The sequence below is a fragment of the Sitophilus oryzae genome, unplaced genomic scaffold (assembly GCF_002938485.1).
Source record: "Sitophilus oryzae breed Bouriz unplaced genomic scaffold, Soryzae_2.0 scaffold_177_pilon_pilon, whole genome shotgun sequence".
In the NCBI taxonomy this organism is placed as follows: domain Eukaryota; kingdom Metazoa; phylum Arthropoda; class Insecta; order Coleoptera; family Curculionidae; genus Sitophilus; species Sitophilus oryzae.
Window position 1 is genome coordinate 3,317,376 of NW_022146479.1, and position 16,160 is coordinate 3,333,535.

The 16,160-nt window shown below is 32.0% G+C and overlaps 2 protein-coding genes across 2 annotated transcripts in view; one reads left to right on the plus strand and one right to left on the minus strand.

Moving 5' to 3' along the window:
- The window catches only part of LOC115882368 (alpha-catulin), an 87,622-nt gene that overhangs the window by 5,973 nt on the left and 65,489 nt on the right, over positions 1–16,160 (plus strand). The window lies entirely within an intron of this gene.
- LOC115882369 (venom allergen 3-like) lies at positions 1,594–3,294 on the minus strand. The gene is made up of 3 exons (XM_030900417.1): positions 2,914–3,294; positions 2,305–2,548; positions 1,594–1,991 (listed from the first exon to the last, which is right to left on the minus strand). The coding sequence occupies exons 1-3, from the start codon at positions 3,281–3,283 to the stop codon at positions 1,595–1,597; spliced, it is 1,011 nt and encodes a 336-aa protein (XP_030756277.1). The 5' UTR covers positions 3,284–3,294; the 3' UTR covers position 1,594.

A 16,160-nucleotide genomic window follows, 5' to 3' on the forward strand; every position in this document is an offset into this window, starting at 1 on the left:
TACAAGTTTCAAAACTTATTACAAACATTTTAAAAGGCAAAAATAGAATATCCTTTTCGTGACTGAAGTGATCTGTAAGCTTATACTTACATATAACCTGGACATTTGAGGTCCTTTCGATGTGCTAGATAAAAATAAGCCCCTAGCCAAAAAAACTGACCAGAGAAATCTTGATAAAGCGGCAACATCGCTGCGACAAGGACTGGAAATTTATTAGGGTTATGTCTGGAGACCCCTCTAGAGTCTGGAATCGGTGGTGATAAAAATTTTCATCTTTAATATTCTTTTGGGGACCATTATTTTCAGATCTGGATAATTCCAGCTATTTTTGCTCTGTTGGAGAGTTTTTAAAATCAGATCTAAATTTGGGATTTGGTGGTTTAACTTCACTGATTAGATATTTTAATTTTTATATTTTTTTGGATTGACAGTTAAAAGGCTGAGGGCTAGCCAACATATAAGTGGAAATATTGTTTAATCATCTGCTGAATGCGCGAAATGCGCTTCCAGTGCAAAAGTAAAATGTTTTGGTGTATTGTGGTGAATAGTGTTTTATTTTGTTGTTGTAACGTCAAAGGTTCCAACCCCCAACTGTAATAGAAGCGCAAAATTATACTAAAATAGATTTTTCTTTGAACACATTTTTTCTTTTTTCCTTTCATATTATTTGTATCGCTGATTTGTGACGCACAGTGATGACTGTGCTCTAGTTGCAAATACGTTACAGCCATTGCAAGAAATGTTGAACACACATACATGGGTATACGAGGCTTTGGGACTTAAAAATAAAACTAAAATCATGTGCACTCCCCCGGAAAATCACAACAATGCTATAAAAATCGGAGAAGAACTATTGGAATATGTAGCGGAATTGAATTACCTCGGCAGTTTGATTTCGGAGAAGGTCAATATTGACTCTGAAATTCAGCACAGGATTAGCAGCGCCTCAAGAGAGTTCTGGAAATTAAAAGACAGGGTTTTCTACAATTATGACTTGAGCACAAAAACGAAACTTGCAGTGTACTGAGCAATAATAATTCCCACCATGTTATATTGAGGCGAAACCTGTGTGCCATACCACCGATACATGAACGCATTAAACAAGTTGCAACAGAGATATCTTAGACAACTCTTAAGAATCAAATGGTTCCATCATGTCTCAAACGTATCGGTCCTTGAAAAAGCTAACTGCGAGAGAATTGAAGTCATGATTACAAAGTATGCAGAATGCAAGAAAACCGCATACCAAACTCTCTGCTTTACGGTGAGCAGCTCACAATAGAACGGAATGGAGAACAATTGTAAACTCAGTTAACAGCGACAACCAAAAAGTAAAGAGGCAACAAAGCAATGAGATTTTTGAATGTCCGCAGTGCGGAAGAGAGATAACTTCACGTATGAAATGAAAGAAAACGCCTTCCGTGACCATCTTCTGACGCGTGTCAAATACTCGTCAGCTAGTAATGGCAGTATGTATATGTATGTATGTATGTATCATGGATTTGTATTAACCCTGTCTGTCCAAAGGAAGTTATGACTCTATATATATATATACGGTTAGCGTAACCAACATGATATTATCGTAAATTAAAATTCAGTAAGAAATAAACTTTATTTTTATACAAACAAACATTACATTAACCCAAACACCCTTATACACTTTTCCAGAGTTTGTTTCCAATTTTAATTTCGATTTCCTTCTCAGTAACTCATAGTAAGTTTCATTAACAATCTCGTTACCGCACAACCCCGGATATTCCGGGTCCGTACATCCAGTGCCTTCCAGGCACGCACTGCAGGGTTCTCCCGGTTTATATACAGGCTGTCCGGCAATATTTCCTGAAGGTCCGTAGTTGCAGAAAAAATGCTCCTTGTAGACCGTTTTGCTCTTTTCGATTTTCTGGAAGCTGACTCTGGCACAGCCTACTAGGTATGTGTCTGCCCATACCAGTTGGGTGTATTGTGATAAGGACGAATATTCTTTTTCGTATCTGTAAACAAATTTAGTTTTGTATATTGTCTCAGGTTTCAATGGGATTCGTTATTTTCATACAAACTCAAAAATATATAATTTAATTAAAGATCGTGCTAGCTCCAAGCCATTATAATTATTATAGAATGTTGATAGGCAGTTGATAAGGTAACAATTTATAACATTTTTTTTCTTTATAGGATAATAATAAAATTCAAAATTTCAAGCATGTGTGTCTGTCGGAAGTACCTTAGAATTTTGATTGATCATCGCTGTCAAAATTAAAGAACTTTGTCTAGCGATAATTCATAAAATATAGTTTTATTATTTACATTTTGTAACTGTTTATATCCGTGTTTCTATAAAACTCCACCTTGGAATACCAATTCTCGATATGTTTCAAGTCACTTCTCGATGCATAGTTGCTTTCTGCTATGTTCTGACCTACTGGGAACCTACTGAGGTCCCTGCATCGGTCATGGTAGTATATACACTGTGTAGCCCATCGCAGAACCACATGGGATAGTTCCTGGTCCCATGTTATCAACCTCATATTAGAAGCTGCCTGTTGAGGACCTTTAAGAAATATATTGAATTACTAAAAAGTTGATTTTTTGTATATATTTGTTACTGGAAAAGTTTGAAATTCGACATTCCTATACAATGTTCCTAATAAATATATAAAATTGATTGATATTAGGAAATTCGCAGGGATAACTATGACACGCATAGCTAACAATGGGCTAAATTACAGGGAGATTATCTAAATATGTAAGGGAGGCTAAGAGGCTACACCATAATTGGAAATTGTTGAATAAGCTGGAAACTATGAGAATGATAGCATTCTCCATGTTTTTACCATTGTACTTTCTTGGCAGGTGTTAAAATCTTTACTAACCTGTGTAGGAGTATTATTATAATTATTTTACTATGAGACTTACCTGGATCTCCTTGTGTTTCCCATCCCATAGCGACCCTGTTTCTCAGGGTATTGTGAGCATCCACGATGGCATTTATTTCTTCATCCGAAAAGTCCATGATTATTAGTCCTTTACAAGCAGGCCCTGTAGGTTTAGGTTCATAAACGCACATGGTATGTATTCCGCATTTTCTACCCTTTTCCAAGCGTCTGATGTCTGGACAGCAAATTGCGCAGTATGGGTTTTTTATATTGTCCAAGTTGGTTTGGTTTTGGTACCATAAACGAACATCGTCTTTAGTGAGGAGCTTTTCTAAGTTGTAACAGTTTGTTAAAAGAATATTTACTACTATACTAAAGAGAAATGTTTGTAGTTGTATGTTTTGTGACATTTTTGTTTGACATATTGATTGATATTAGAATTTTAGAGGTTACATATTTTTTTATCGATTTTTACAACATTAAACCAAGCTAGCCAGCTTATGTCCAACACAGTGATAAGAGCATGGATAAGAGTCATTAAGAATATATCTGTCCTTAAGGTCTGTACTGATATTTTTTCTATTACAGGGTGGTCCAAACTATAATATAAGTAAAAACGTTTGTATACACGTATGTCCTGAAATACTTTTTTACTTATTATTATCTGGATTATATGCTGCAGAAGTTTTCCTTTTAAAACAATTTGGGTCACCCTGTATATTAAACAGGAAACAGATAGTTTTTGACGTTTAACTACTAAATCTTGTAATCTTCTTCATTTCAACACACTTTTCTGGGTTAATTTTCCTTTGTAAACCTGGCGTGGTGCATCAGTTCACAAAGCCATGCATAATAATCAATCAAAAGGGTGAAATGCGCGCATCCCGTCGACGGATGAATTATTACGACGTCACTGCTGGCGTCTTAAAGTCATGTTCACAATGACGAGCATATTAATGGACCGCAGTCTAGCGTGCAACTTCAGGCTGTCCGTTATTAATATCCACGGATATTAAAAGCTATAGACTGGATGATCTTGGTGGAGATAATAGTCTCCGCGGTACTATTAATTCACTATTAGATTGTAGAATGTATGGGAGAGTGGAAGTTAATCACCGCGACCTTATAGATCTATTGTGAGTCCCTTTCTTGAGTTATAATATATCATACAGTCTCAGAGCTTTGACAAACGCGAATATCTGAAACGGTTTTACAGAGGTTGGTTCTCCATCTCCGATGTTAGTCGTACCAAAGTTGATGGCACGAATGTTATTGTCTCAGCGCACTCAGTAATAAGTGTACTAGCGTTTCTCCATTTTTCCCACACAATCTAGTGAGGTATTGATGACACAGTATCCTGTTAACAACCCCATGACAATCCGATTGTTCTTACTTAAATCAAGGAAAATCTTTGTTTTTTCTTGGTCGTAAGTCCTGAGAAACTTCTTGGAGTCTTTTAGACCGTTTAGAGTATTCCCATTCCAGGTTACGGATAGAGTCTTCCAAGTTTTTGATTTCTGCTTTAAGTTGGCCTCCACTTGGGAAGCAGAATGATTCTGGTACAGTGAGTGGAGTGTTTGGTCCTTTTCTAGCTACATCGTTAGCTTTTTCATTATCTTCAATCTTTTGGCAAGCTGGCACCCTGAGTAGGAGGACTTTATTTTCATTCCTTAATTTGTTCAGCTTTTCTAGTCATTCTTTGATCAACTTCGAAATGATGGTTATAGAGTTGATCGTTTTTAAGGCTGCTTTACTATCGGATAAGGTAGAGTGTATCGGATAAAAGGAGTATTTTAGATAATAAAAGATAGACACTTTAGTATTCATTACACTGATTCATAGTTTAAAATTCAAAGTTGTTACAAACACAAAATATTCCAAGTTTAATTTAAAATTTTATAAGCTATAGAAAATTATACAACAACAGTTTTGAATATATCCATTATTGTCTAGAATCTAGAAACTAAAACAATATAAAAGGCAAGTATTCAGTTTATATTCTAACTTCAAAACTTGGTTGGGAATTATACAAAAATATCACTTATTTAACCGTGCATCTGTTGTGTTTTGAGGCGACGAAATAAAAGTCATTAAAAGTTAGTTTCGCTGTTCTTTAGAGAGTAAACAGAAAGTGTATTATTAAGTTTCTAAGCAGACGAAGCTGAGAATCTTAGTTATGACAGTTTTCTTCCTTTTTACGTTTGGTTTAGTATTCTAAGACAAAAAACAATATTTAATTTTTAAATGAAATCAAATAAATCTGCATTTTTTAATTATTTAGATTAAAAATTCTACATTCTACATTTCTGTTACCCCGAAAAGTAACCCTTATCTATAAATAAACACTCAGCGAATTTTATACTCCCACCTAAAAACCACCCCGGACGTGAGAGCTAAAATAAAAAATACACGAATCCTCGAAGACGGTAAAATTTTCGGTTTTATGTATTTTTCCGGAAAAATGATTTTTCCGGGATGTTCTAAAAGATTATTTGATCGTAATCGAACCAGAAGTGACCTGGAAAAAAGCTGCGGTTTATTTTTCCCGCGATACAAAGTAAACCAATTTCGTAGTTTTAAGATTTGAACCTTAGGGAAATAAATAAATATTGAGCAGTTCTAAAAATAACATTAATTTGTAGTTAATTCCTTTAAAATAAAAAGATTAAGGAAGTGGCTCATCTCTATAACTTTTTTATTTGCTGAGATAAAAAAAAAACGAGATTTGGTATCCTGTTTCACCGGAAATGACTACAACTTTTGATTTTTAAATGGCACCCTCGGTATTTTTTTAGTTTATTCGATAGAAAATGACACTCTGAATAGAATGACATATCATATGTCAACTTTCGACATTTTCGCTTAAATCAAGATTGGATTTTAAATTTCAATCCAGAGTGCCATGACTGTGTTAAAAACACGAATTTTTAATCAATGAGCCTGGGAAAAATAGATTTGATCGTCTAATGCTCTGTGTCTTGTCCTGACCAGTTAAAAGATGCCCAAATCGTATTTTTAATCATATCTTAATTTTTTCAAAAGGAATGAGGGTGGCTTATTAGCATATTTGGAAACAGCATTTTTTACGAATAATTTGGTTCCACAGACTCGGTATTTCGAATCAAATTGTCGTTATGAACCGCATGTTGCAATTTCAAATAAACCATATTCGAATATGTCAAAAGTTGACTTATGTCATGTCATTCTATCTAGAGTGTCATTTTCTATCGAATAAAGTAACAAAATACAGAAGGTGCCGCTTAAAAATCAAAATTTGTAGTCATTTCCGTTTAAACAGGAAGTGACCGAAAACCATTGAATACGTAAATCAATCCTAATTTATGTCATACAGTAACATACCAAATCTCGATTTTTTATCTGAAGAAATAAAAAAGTTTAGGGGCGAGCCACTTTTGAGACGCACCCGGTATATTCGTCTAAATCGATATCATAATTCCTCACACATTCCATTTGACACTTTTTTTTCATACTTGACTCATTGCTTTTCAGCAAGCTTATTAATTATTCTTATGAGCAATTTTCAATTATTAACACCCATGCTCAAAACTGGATTCGAACCAGCAACCTTGCGTCTACTAGAGAGCAGAGCATACAAGGCCGGCACACAAATTATCTGTATCCGAGCTACGTTATTTATTATTTATTTAACAATTGGTTTTGCTTAGAGGTAGTAAGTTTGGAAGAATTTTGTGCCAGAAATTAAATTAACAGTGATATTATAGCGAATACTAGAAAAATAATGTAAAATAGTTAGTTGTGCAATGTGCGGTAGATCTTCTGAACCTTAGGTTATATTCTCCACTCCTATTCTTTTAAAAAAGTTTAGCAACTTGGAGGCTACAACCTCTATATACTTCTTTGTCAATGGCCTATCATTGTCTAGTACAAAAGGACACATTTGTCAGTCTTTCGCACCGACATAAAATGTGTTCTGTCAATCCCATTATACAGGGTGGTCCGAACTGTATTCCAGAAACTTCGGCAGCATATTCTGCAGATAAAAATAAGTAAAAATGTTCGTATAGATGCATGTCCAAAAATGCTTAGTTTCGGAGATACAGGGTGTAGAAGTTTCATTTTTATTTCGATTTTTTCCAAATAATTTCTGCAGTAAGGTCAATATTTGGATTAAAATTGGTGCCTGGGAGTTTTTTGACATGAAAAATTTGATTTTGATGTCAATATGACTCCTACTAGTAGAGGGCGCCACCTACATATTTTTTAACTGGTTTGAAGAGTAATAACTTTTCGTCCGTACCTGTATAAAACTACTGAGTAAAAAAATATACATTTACGACGCTTTTTACGTAAAAAAGGTCTCTTGGTAAAAATCGCTACGAGTAATGGTTTTCGAGATATTTGGAATCGAAATTATTAATACCTGTCATCACTGACATAAATTAAACATGATATATGAATAGTTATTAGACTGAGATCAAAAATTTGAAATGTTTTTATACCAAAAGTTCAACAAAAACTGTTTTATCATCATTTTTTTGCAGAAAAAATATGATAAATTTAAAAGAATAAAAATTTCCCAAATTTATTATTTCAGTGAAATAACTATCTACTCAACGTGTTTATTTTTCGTTAATAATGGCATGTATTGACTATTTCCATTCTAAATATCTTGAGAACGGTTGGTCGCAGCGATTTTTACAAAGAGATGTTTTTTACGTAAAAAATCACAGAGATGTATATTTTTTTCCCTCGGTAGTTTTATACAGGTACGGACAAAAAGTTATTACGTTTCAAAACAGTTAAAACACATGTAGGTGGCCCCCTCTACCAGTAGGAGTCATATTGACATCAAAATCAAATTTCTCATGTCAAAAAACTCCCAGACACCAATTTTCATCTAAATATTGACGTTACTTCAGAAATTATTTGGAAAAAATTGAAATAAAAATGAAATTTGTACACCCTGTATCTCCGAAACTAAGCATTTTAGGACACACATTTATACGACCTTTTTTACCTATTTTTATCTGCAGAATATGCTGCCAAAATTTCCGGAATACAATTCGGACCACCCTGTAAATGCCTATTAAGCTTACTATACCCTGTCAGTGGACCCACTATAGCTTTGTTTACCAACTGTCCTGAAATCAAAACTATATTAAGTATTTACTTTAGATGTTCTGTACTTACTTTGCTGTAAATATGGTAATCGTAAATCATACAGGATGTTCAAAATTTTATGCCAAACGTTCTAATATATAAAATAATTTTTCTTCGTTTTTTTTTAAATGGATCACCCTATATATTATTTTTTCAATAGATGGAGAATTAAAAAATGAACATTTTTTGTATTTATAGTATTTCAAAATTTTTAACGGCTTTGCAGATATTCGCTGTTCTATATTTTATATGGCATTTTCCATAGTAAATTTTTATCAAAGCCACCCAATGATTTTTCTCTCGTATTTTACCGTTGAGAGTTGATAAATATGATATAATACTGCGTGTATCTGCAAAACCATTAAAAATTTTGAAATACTTTAAATACAAAAAATGTTCATTTTTTAATTCTCCATCTAATAAAAGAATAATATACAGGGTGTTCCATTTAAAAAAACAAAGAAATATTAGTTTATATTTTCGAAAGTTTTGCGTAGAATTTTCAAAATCCTGTATGATTTAAGATTACGATATTTACAGCAAAGTAAGTATAGGCCATCTAAATTTAATATTTAATATAGTTTTGATTTCAGGATAGTTCTTGTATTTGTAATAATTTTTTTAATGAAGGTTGAAAAATATATATATTTTATTTATTTATTAATAGCTATGAAACTATCAAAATATAATTACTCATATCTTAGGATAATGTAAAGTGATCTAAAAGGAAGCCAAAATTGCAATAATATACAGTGTGTTCCATTTAAAAAAAATCTCGATCCACTCAAATTTTTTCAACCACCCTATAGAAGTTAAAATATTTTCCTGAAATATATCCTAGTACATACTTTAGGTTTACACTTAAACAAAATTCCCAAGTTTTTTATTCTAGGAGCTACAGATGCCCGACGCACTATTGCCGGGCCCTGTATTCTAACGAGAAACAAAAAGTCGCTTTTCAAACTTTTTTATTTTTATCTCCTTTATTCTAAACCCTTTTCCAAAAGTCGTTTATGTGAGATCTCTTTGATACTACTTTTCCCTTTCTCTATTTTACGATTGCGTATCCAGACTCATATACCGAAGGCAAGCGAGATTTGTGCCTTTAATAAATCCACACCCGTTCCTGCAGGAGACAAACGCAAAACGATCTCTCCCCTTGAAACGGGAGCATTTTGAATGGCCCCTATCCAGAGCTGAGTCAATATCCAGCTGGTGGACTCGTGGCGGCTTGCTTTAAAGTGAGAGAATTGGATAAATTTTGGGGGATACGAAGCTACAGTTTTACACATGCGTTTACAAATATTTGAAAATTGTGTACGAACGTTGAATTATTTATTAAATGAATTTTCTCTCAGCATTTTTGAGTGGAAAATAGTTTAAAGAGAGACAAAACATATACAAGGTCCGGCAGTAGTGTCTCGGGCGTTTGTAGCTCCTAGAATAAAAAACTTTGTGCAAACATGGTGCAAACTTAAGGTATGTACGAGGATGTATTTCAGGAAAATATTTTAATTTCTATAGGTTGTCTCAAAAAAAATGTGAAAGTGGATGGGAATGATTTTTTTTAAATGGAACACTCTGTATATTAGAGGTGGGCAAAGATTGAACGAGTCGTTCATTTGAACGAGTATTAAAAATGAATCGTGGGATTCGATTTACTGCTTAGAGGTTCGTTCAATTGAATCGTGGCCGGCACGGATCCATAAGATTTGAACGATGAGCCGTAAAAAAGAATCGCGAGAATTGAATCGGATCACAATGCGATCGTTCGTTCAAAGAGTCGTGAGAATTGATTCATTGCTTACAATACGGTTCGTTCAAATGGATCGTGGCCAGCACGGATCCATAAGATTTGAACGATGAGCCGTAAAAAAGAATCGTGAGAATTGAATCCGATCTCAATGCGATCGTTCTTTTCTACGGTGCGGCGGTGATAGAGTCAGGCACCAATATTTTCCGGCAAATTATCGCCGGTAGTGCCAGTTACGATTCTTGTTTTTATTAAACGTAAATTGTGCATGTGGTTTATTCAAATGAACGAATCGTAGAAATCGATTAAATATGAGAAATTGAATCGTGTGATTCGATTCACTAAAAAGAATTGTAATGCCCATCACTACTGTATATTATTTTTTCATTAGACGAAGAGTTAAAAAATGATTTTTTTTTTATTGAAAGTATTTCAAAATTTTTAATGGTATCGCAGATGCGCTCAGTATCATTCATATATAGAAAAATTGTGGCTTTCATAAAAATTTACTGTGGAAAATGCCATATTAAATATAAAACCGCGAATATCTGCGAAACTGTTGAAAATTTTAAAATACTGTAAATAAAAAAATGTTAATTTTTTAACTGTCCATCTATTAAAAAAATAATTATAGTGTGTTCCAATTAAAAAAAAAACGAAGAAAAATTATTTTTTATTTTAGAAAGTTTGGAGTAGAATTTTGAACATCCTGTATGATTTACGATTACCATATTTATAGCAAAGTTAAGTACAGACTATCTAAAGTAAATACCTATCTAATATAGTTTTGATATCGGGACAGTTCTTGTATTTTCAATAATTTTTTTCAGAAAGGCTTAAAAATGTATATTTTTTATTTCTTTATTAATATCTCTGAACCCATCGAAATATATTTACTCATATCTTAGGATTATTTTTTTATTTTTATTTTTTTAAAAAGGCTGAAAAAAAATAATTATAATTCTACTTTATATATCATTCTTTGCCGTTTAAATATATGTTTCATTTCGTAACTATAGGAAAATCAATAAAAATTGTCATGCACATCACCAAAATATATGACGAATGCACGCCGCAATGTTGCCCCGATTACTTTTTTACTTTGATAGTGACAAGTATAAAATAAAATTCGTATTTTTATCACCGATTTATCACTTCATTATTTCTACATGACTATATCTACATATTACTTCGTTTATGATTATTACTATAACAAATTCTAATTAAATGAAGTTATGACCAAGTTTTCTGAACGAAAACTGGAAAATGTAAAGTTCCAGCGGCAGAGCTTCAATTGATGCGATTAAATTCAATTTCAATTATTTAATGTGTGTATTGGTCGAGTTTTATAAATAACGCTAAGACCTACGCTAAAAATATAAATATCACGTCAGCGTCATGATGTTGCCATATGTATGATTGCTCTATAGTAACAAACACTCGGAAACATTTTTCTTTTCGCGACTAGTGATAAAGTAAATGATTCATTCCTTAGTCAGTCTTTTCTGAAATCCTTCCATATCTCTCACACAAAAAATATTGTCTTTCGACAATAAGCGAACTCTGGAAGTCATGCGGAGTGTTCTAGCTGGTAATTTGGATAACCTGAGCTCTCACGCCGTAATTTTCGGGATTTTTCAGCGCGCAGAAGTGTATTCTTGGCGCGAAATTCTCTTCAATCGATCGCTGAAGCCCGGTTTCCGAAAATGCCACACTGCGGAGACTGAGTCTCGCAGTCTTCCTCTAACCGCCACACCAAGCGGTTCGGTCAATGCCCGTTCTTCCACATCAACCACATTTTAAAAGAAAAAAGACTATTATCAGAGCAAAAACTTGTACTTTCAAGACATAAACAGCATCTCAATTCGAATTTTCTAAGTGTTTTTCGTGTGTTTACCTTCTGACCTCGAGATTTTCTAACTTCTTAGCACTAAGAAACATGTTTAGCACCTGTTAAACCTTCTCTAAACTACCCATACAATAATTCCGTACAATAAATATCTTTGAATGTTGTTTAAGAATTTATCATAGTTTAAGATTCTAGTGAGATTCCATATTTGTCTATATATCATTAAATCATTGTAACCAGATTTATACGTACCTAAAACTTGTGATATTCAAAGAAATACTTTTCGTGTAGAATTCATATCAGAAGTAGAAATAAGAATTTTCATATTTTTATCTCAAGAATAGCGAAAAAAGAGTTCTTAAAATAGAACTCCACGTAGGTTAGCGCGAGGCTATTAAGCTATGTGAAAACTATCAGACATAGAACATACATAATAAAGGTTGCGTGAGTGTGTTCGGAATAAACTAAAAAAGAGGAACAATGAGTTTATCAAGATCCTGTCTATCGAATCGTGCTATGAATGGAAAGGTAACGTTTAACATGATTTTTATTACTTTCTGTATGGTAGTTTTTTTTTCTAACAAAATGAATTGTTTTGAGTGTTCAAATGTTTATTTTTTTTATATAAATCGATTTAGTTAGGATGAGAGTAGGTATACTTTCTTCCTTGGAAAATAAAACAGGTCAAGGTCTTATTTCTGCAGAATCATTCTTTAGTTAGATTAAGGTAATTTCACTTTCCTTTCTAATTTGAGGTTTATTTTTACAACAAACGTATTAGGGATGTATAATTCATTTATTTTTACTATTATTTATTGAATTAATGAGGAAATAGTTCATTATTTTTAAATATAAAATTGAATCTAATACCTCCGCATGACGCTATTTTTGTTTCCTATTATTACTATTGGCTTATCATATCGAGATAGATTATGGAAATTCAAATTTATACAGGAGATATATTAAAACTTTTTTTGCTATAATTTATCGAGTAAATGACGAAACATTTTAATATTTTTGAAGGTGAAACATACTTTAATGCCTCAGCTTAACTTAAATAGGATATACAGTGTCCGGCAATAGTGCGTCTGGAATCTGTAGCTCCTAGAATAAAAAACTTACGAATTTTGTTTAAGTGCAAATCTAAAGTATGTTCTAGGATGTATTCCAGGAAATATTATGTACTCTATAGGGGTGGCTCAAAAAAGTGTGAGTGGATCCGGATGAATTTTTTTAAAAGGAACACCCCATATATTATTGCATTTTTGGCTTCTTTTCAGATCACTTTACATAATCCTAAGATATGAGTAAATATATTTCGATACTTTTAGAGGTATTAATAAATAAATAAAAAATATATATTTTTTTGCCTTTCTTAAAAAAATTATTAAAAATGCAAGAACTGTCCTGAAATCAAAACTATATTAGATATTTACTTTAGATGGTCTGTACTTACTTTGCTATAAATATGGTAATCATATATTGTACAGGATGTTGACAATTTTACGCCAAACTTTCTAAAATATAACATAATTTTTCTTCGTTTTTTTTTACCACCCTGTATATTATTTTTTCAATAGATGGAGAATTAAAAAACGAACATTTTTGTGTTTAGAGTGTTTTAAAATTTTTAACGGTTTCGCAGATATTCACGGTTTTATATTTTATATGGCATTTTCCATAGTAAATTTTTATCAAAGCCAGCCAATGATTTTTCTCTCGTATTTTACCGTTGTGAGAGCCATATGAAATAATACTGCGTGTATCTGCGAAACCATTAAAAATTTTGAAATACTTTAGCAAAAAATGTTCATTTTTTAAATCTCCATCTAATAAAAAAATAATATACAGGGTGTTCCATTTAAAAACACAAAGAAAAATTATTTTGGATTATAGAAAGTTTGGCGTAGAATTTTGAACATCATGTATGATTTAATATTACGATATTTATAGTTTTTTATTCTAGGAGGTACAGATGCCCGACGCACTATTGCCGGACCCTGTATATCAAAATTGCTTGCAATAATTTATTGATTTTCTAAATTTAGAAGTAGTATTTAAAAGTTTTGTTTTATTTTGATAATAAAAATAATTACACAATTAATTAAATAGTTACACAACGTCCAAGCACAGCCCCTTCATAACCAGCCTGCCGAGTTAAGATCATATGCATGGAAGTTTGCATACCTACCTAGATATTCGTTTATTTTATATTATGTAACATATCGAGTTCTAAAGCTTCATTGATTACATTGAAAAAAATAACCAAATACTTTATGTGTAAGTGTCCACACTCACAATTATACAAAAGATTCCTGTTCAGCGTGAACAAATTAGTTATATTTGAAGAAAAAAAAATGTTTTTATGTCACAACAGGAAGTTATATTTATTTCTATTTAGTATTGGTGTGTGATGTCAAGAAATATTATGACAATTCAAACAGACTAAAAATCCTGAAACATATTATAAGTGCTAATTTTTTAAGAAAAGTTTTGTACTAACTAATTTTTTAGTTAAATATAATGGAGAAACTACTATCAGATCTTACAGTACGAAGGAAGTAGCCAAGTAAATATACCCCAGGATGTAAAAGTGGCAGTAAACGTCTGAGATAATTTAATAATGTAGCTTTTGAACGTTTCTACTGAAAGATAAATTTTACGACACTGGAGTCGCTAGTTCTTTTTATTGTTTCAATTCCACTTTATTCTCTTTTTAGTAGACTATTATTACAGCACGTGATTCTTAATGACATTTACCTTTAAAATTTATGGGCAATAAAACAAATACAACGAAGAGCGAAGGTAAAGTTTATTAGCATTTTAAATTAACTTATATTTGTTATATTACGGAATTAAAAGTCAACTTAATAATAAATTATTTTTTTACTACACTTTTAAAGGGTTTTACTTCAGATTTTTAAAAAACACAATTTCTTGATAATATCGCAACATAGGTAGTAACTTAAATTTACAAAAAAGAAAATCCAGAAAAGATCCAGTGGTTCTCAAAATTTAAGCAAAACACATTTTTTTGACAATAAAATAACTCAGTTATTTTGGACTTATTTGAAAAATGGTAAAGAGATTTTTTTTATTTCCTTTTCTAGCTACATCGTTTGCTTTTTCATTGTTTTCTATCCCTTGGTGGGCTGGCACGCAGTGTAGCGGGACTTATTTATTTACTGTATAGTTATTTTAGTTCATTAGTACGTATACTGACTATTTGCGATTTCGGCTAATGTGACAACTCCATTAGTTTTCGTTGTCCAAATAGCAACAGAATGACCTCTCTGTATCTCTAGTTGCAATATAAGTGTGAGGATATGTTTATATTTTCTATAGGTTGTTTGTGCTTGTGGTGGTATTTATGTTTATGTGATCTTTGTGAACTTAAACTAGGTAATCATTTACTATACGGTTTTCTAATATTCTGCATTTTATTAAGAAACTACTTATACAGACTTACTTGCAGTGCTATTACTGTATTAACTAAAAAATAAAAGATCCGAAATAGCTGTTGTAAACAATCTGGGAGGTATCTAACTAGCAGCTGTTATACAATAATTCTGACTGTTTATTTTACATTTTTAATGTAATAAAACAGTAAAAATATGTAATCTAACAACCACTGGCTCTGGTTAAGCTTCATTCAGAACCTCGAATTTATTTTAATTTAACATATTAGTAGTTTCATTTAGCGCAGAAGTTTGATGAAAATTATTGGTAGTAATTTTCAATTAGTAGAAAAACTTTCAATTTATTTCACTAATTAAACTTAAAAATTTGCGAGTAATGTCATTTTAGCTTTTCATTATCATCCGCCAAGAGAAATTGTGGTCAGAAATCAAAAGTTTATCGTTTTATAAGCCCATTATTAGAATTTCTCTACAGATACAACTAACTACCGCAAGCTGTTGCTGGGATATTCTAATAATTTAGTTGTATTTTATTAGACATTGTGAATGATCGTATATTTTTAAGTATAAAGTGTAATTGAAACCACTAACTTATTTCACTAATTTCGAGGTTCTGAATGAGGCTTTATTCATAATAAGTCCATAAAATATAACTCAAAATACTTTTATTTTTATGCATTTACTGCACAATAAACGAGATTTTAGTTTGTCACTAAAACCACCACTTTTCAAAAAATTTAAAAACGCAAAAAGGTTTCTATCCGCCTGTAAAAAGGTTTTAAAGGACATGAAAAACTGTTTCTTGACTCTAACGCTTTCATTATCCATTAGTGGCGACTTTTCCAAAAGCTTCTCAGCTTTGATAAATGGTTTGTGAAAATGGAGGCCAGCTCGATAATTTATAATATTTCCAAGCCGCGTGTACTATTTTGGACCCGTTAAAATTTCCAATTTTACATAAATCATTTGAGATGTGACCGATTGAGATGAATTACTAATTGATAGAGCGGAAATACTTGAGATATATTCTGTATAGATATTAAAAATTTCTGTACAGTGTATCCCATTTTGGTTGAAATCATACGGTATCTCCGTTATTACTACTATTAACATTACTCGCTGAC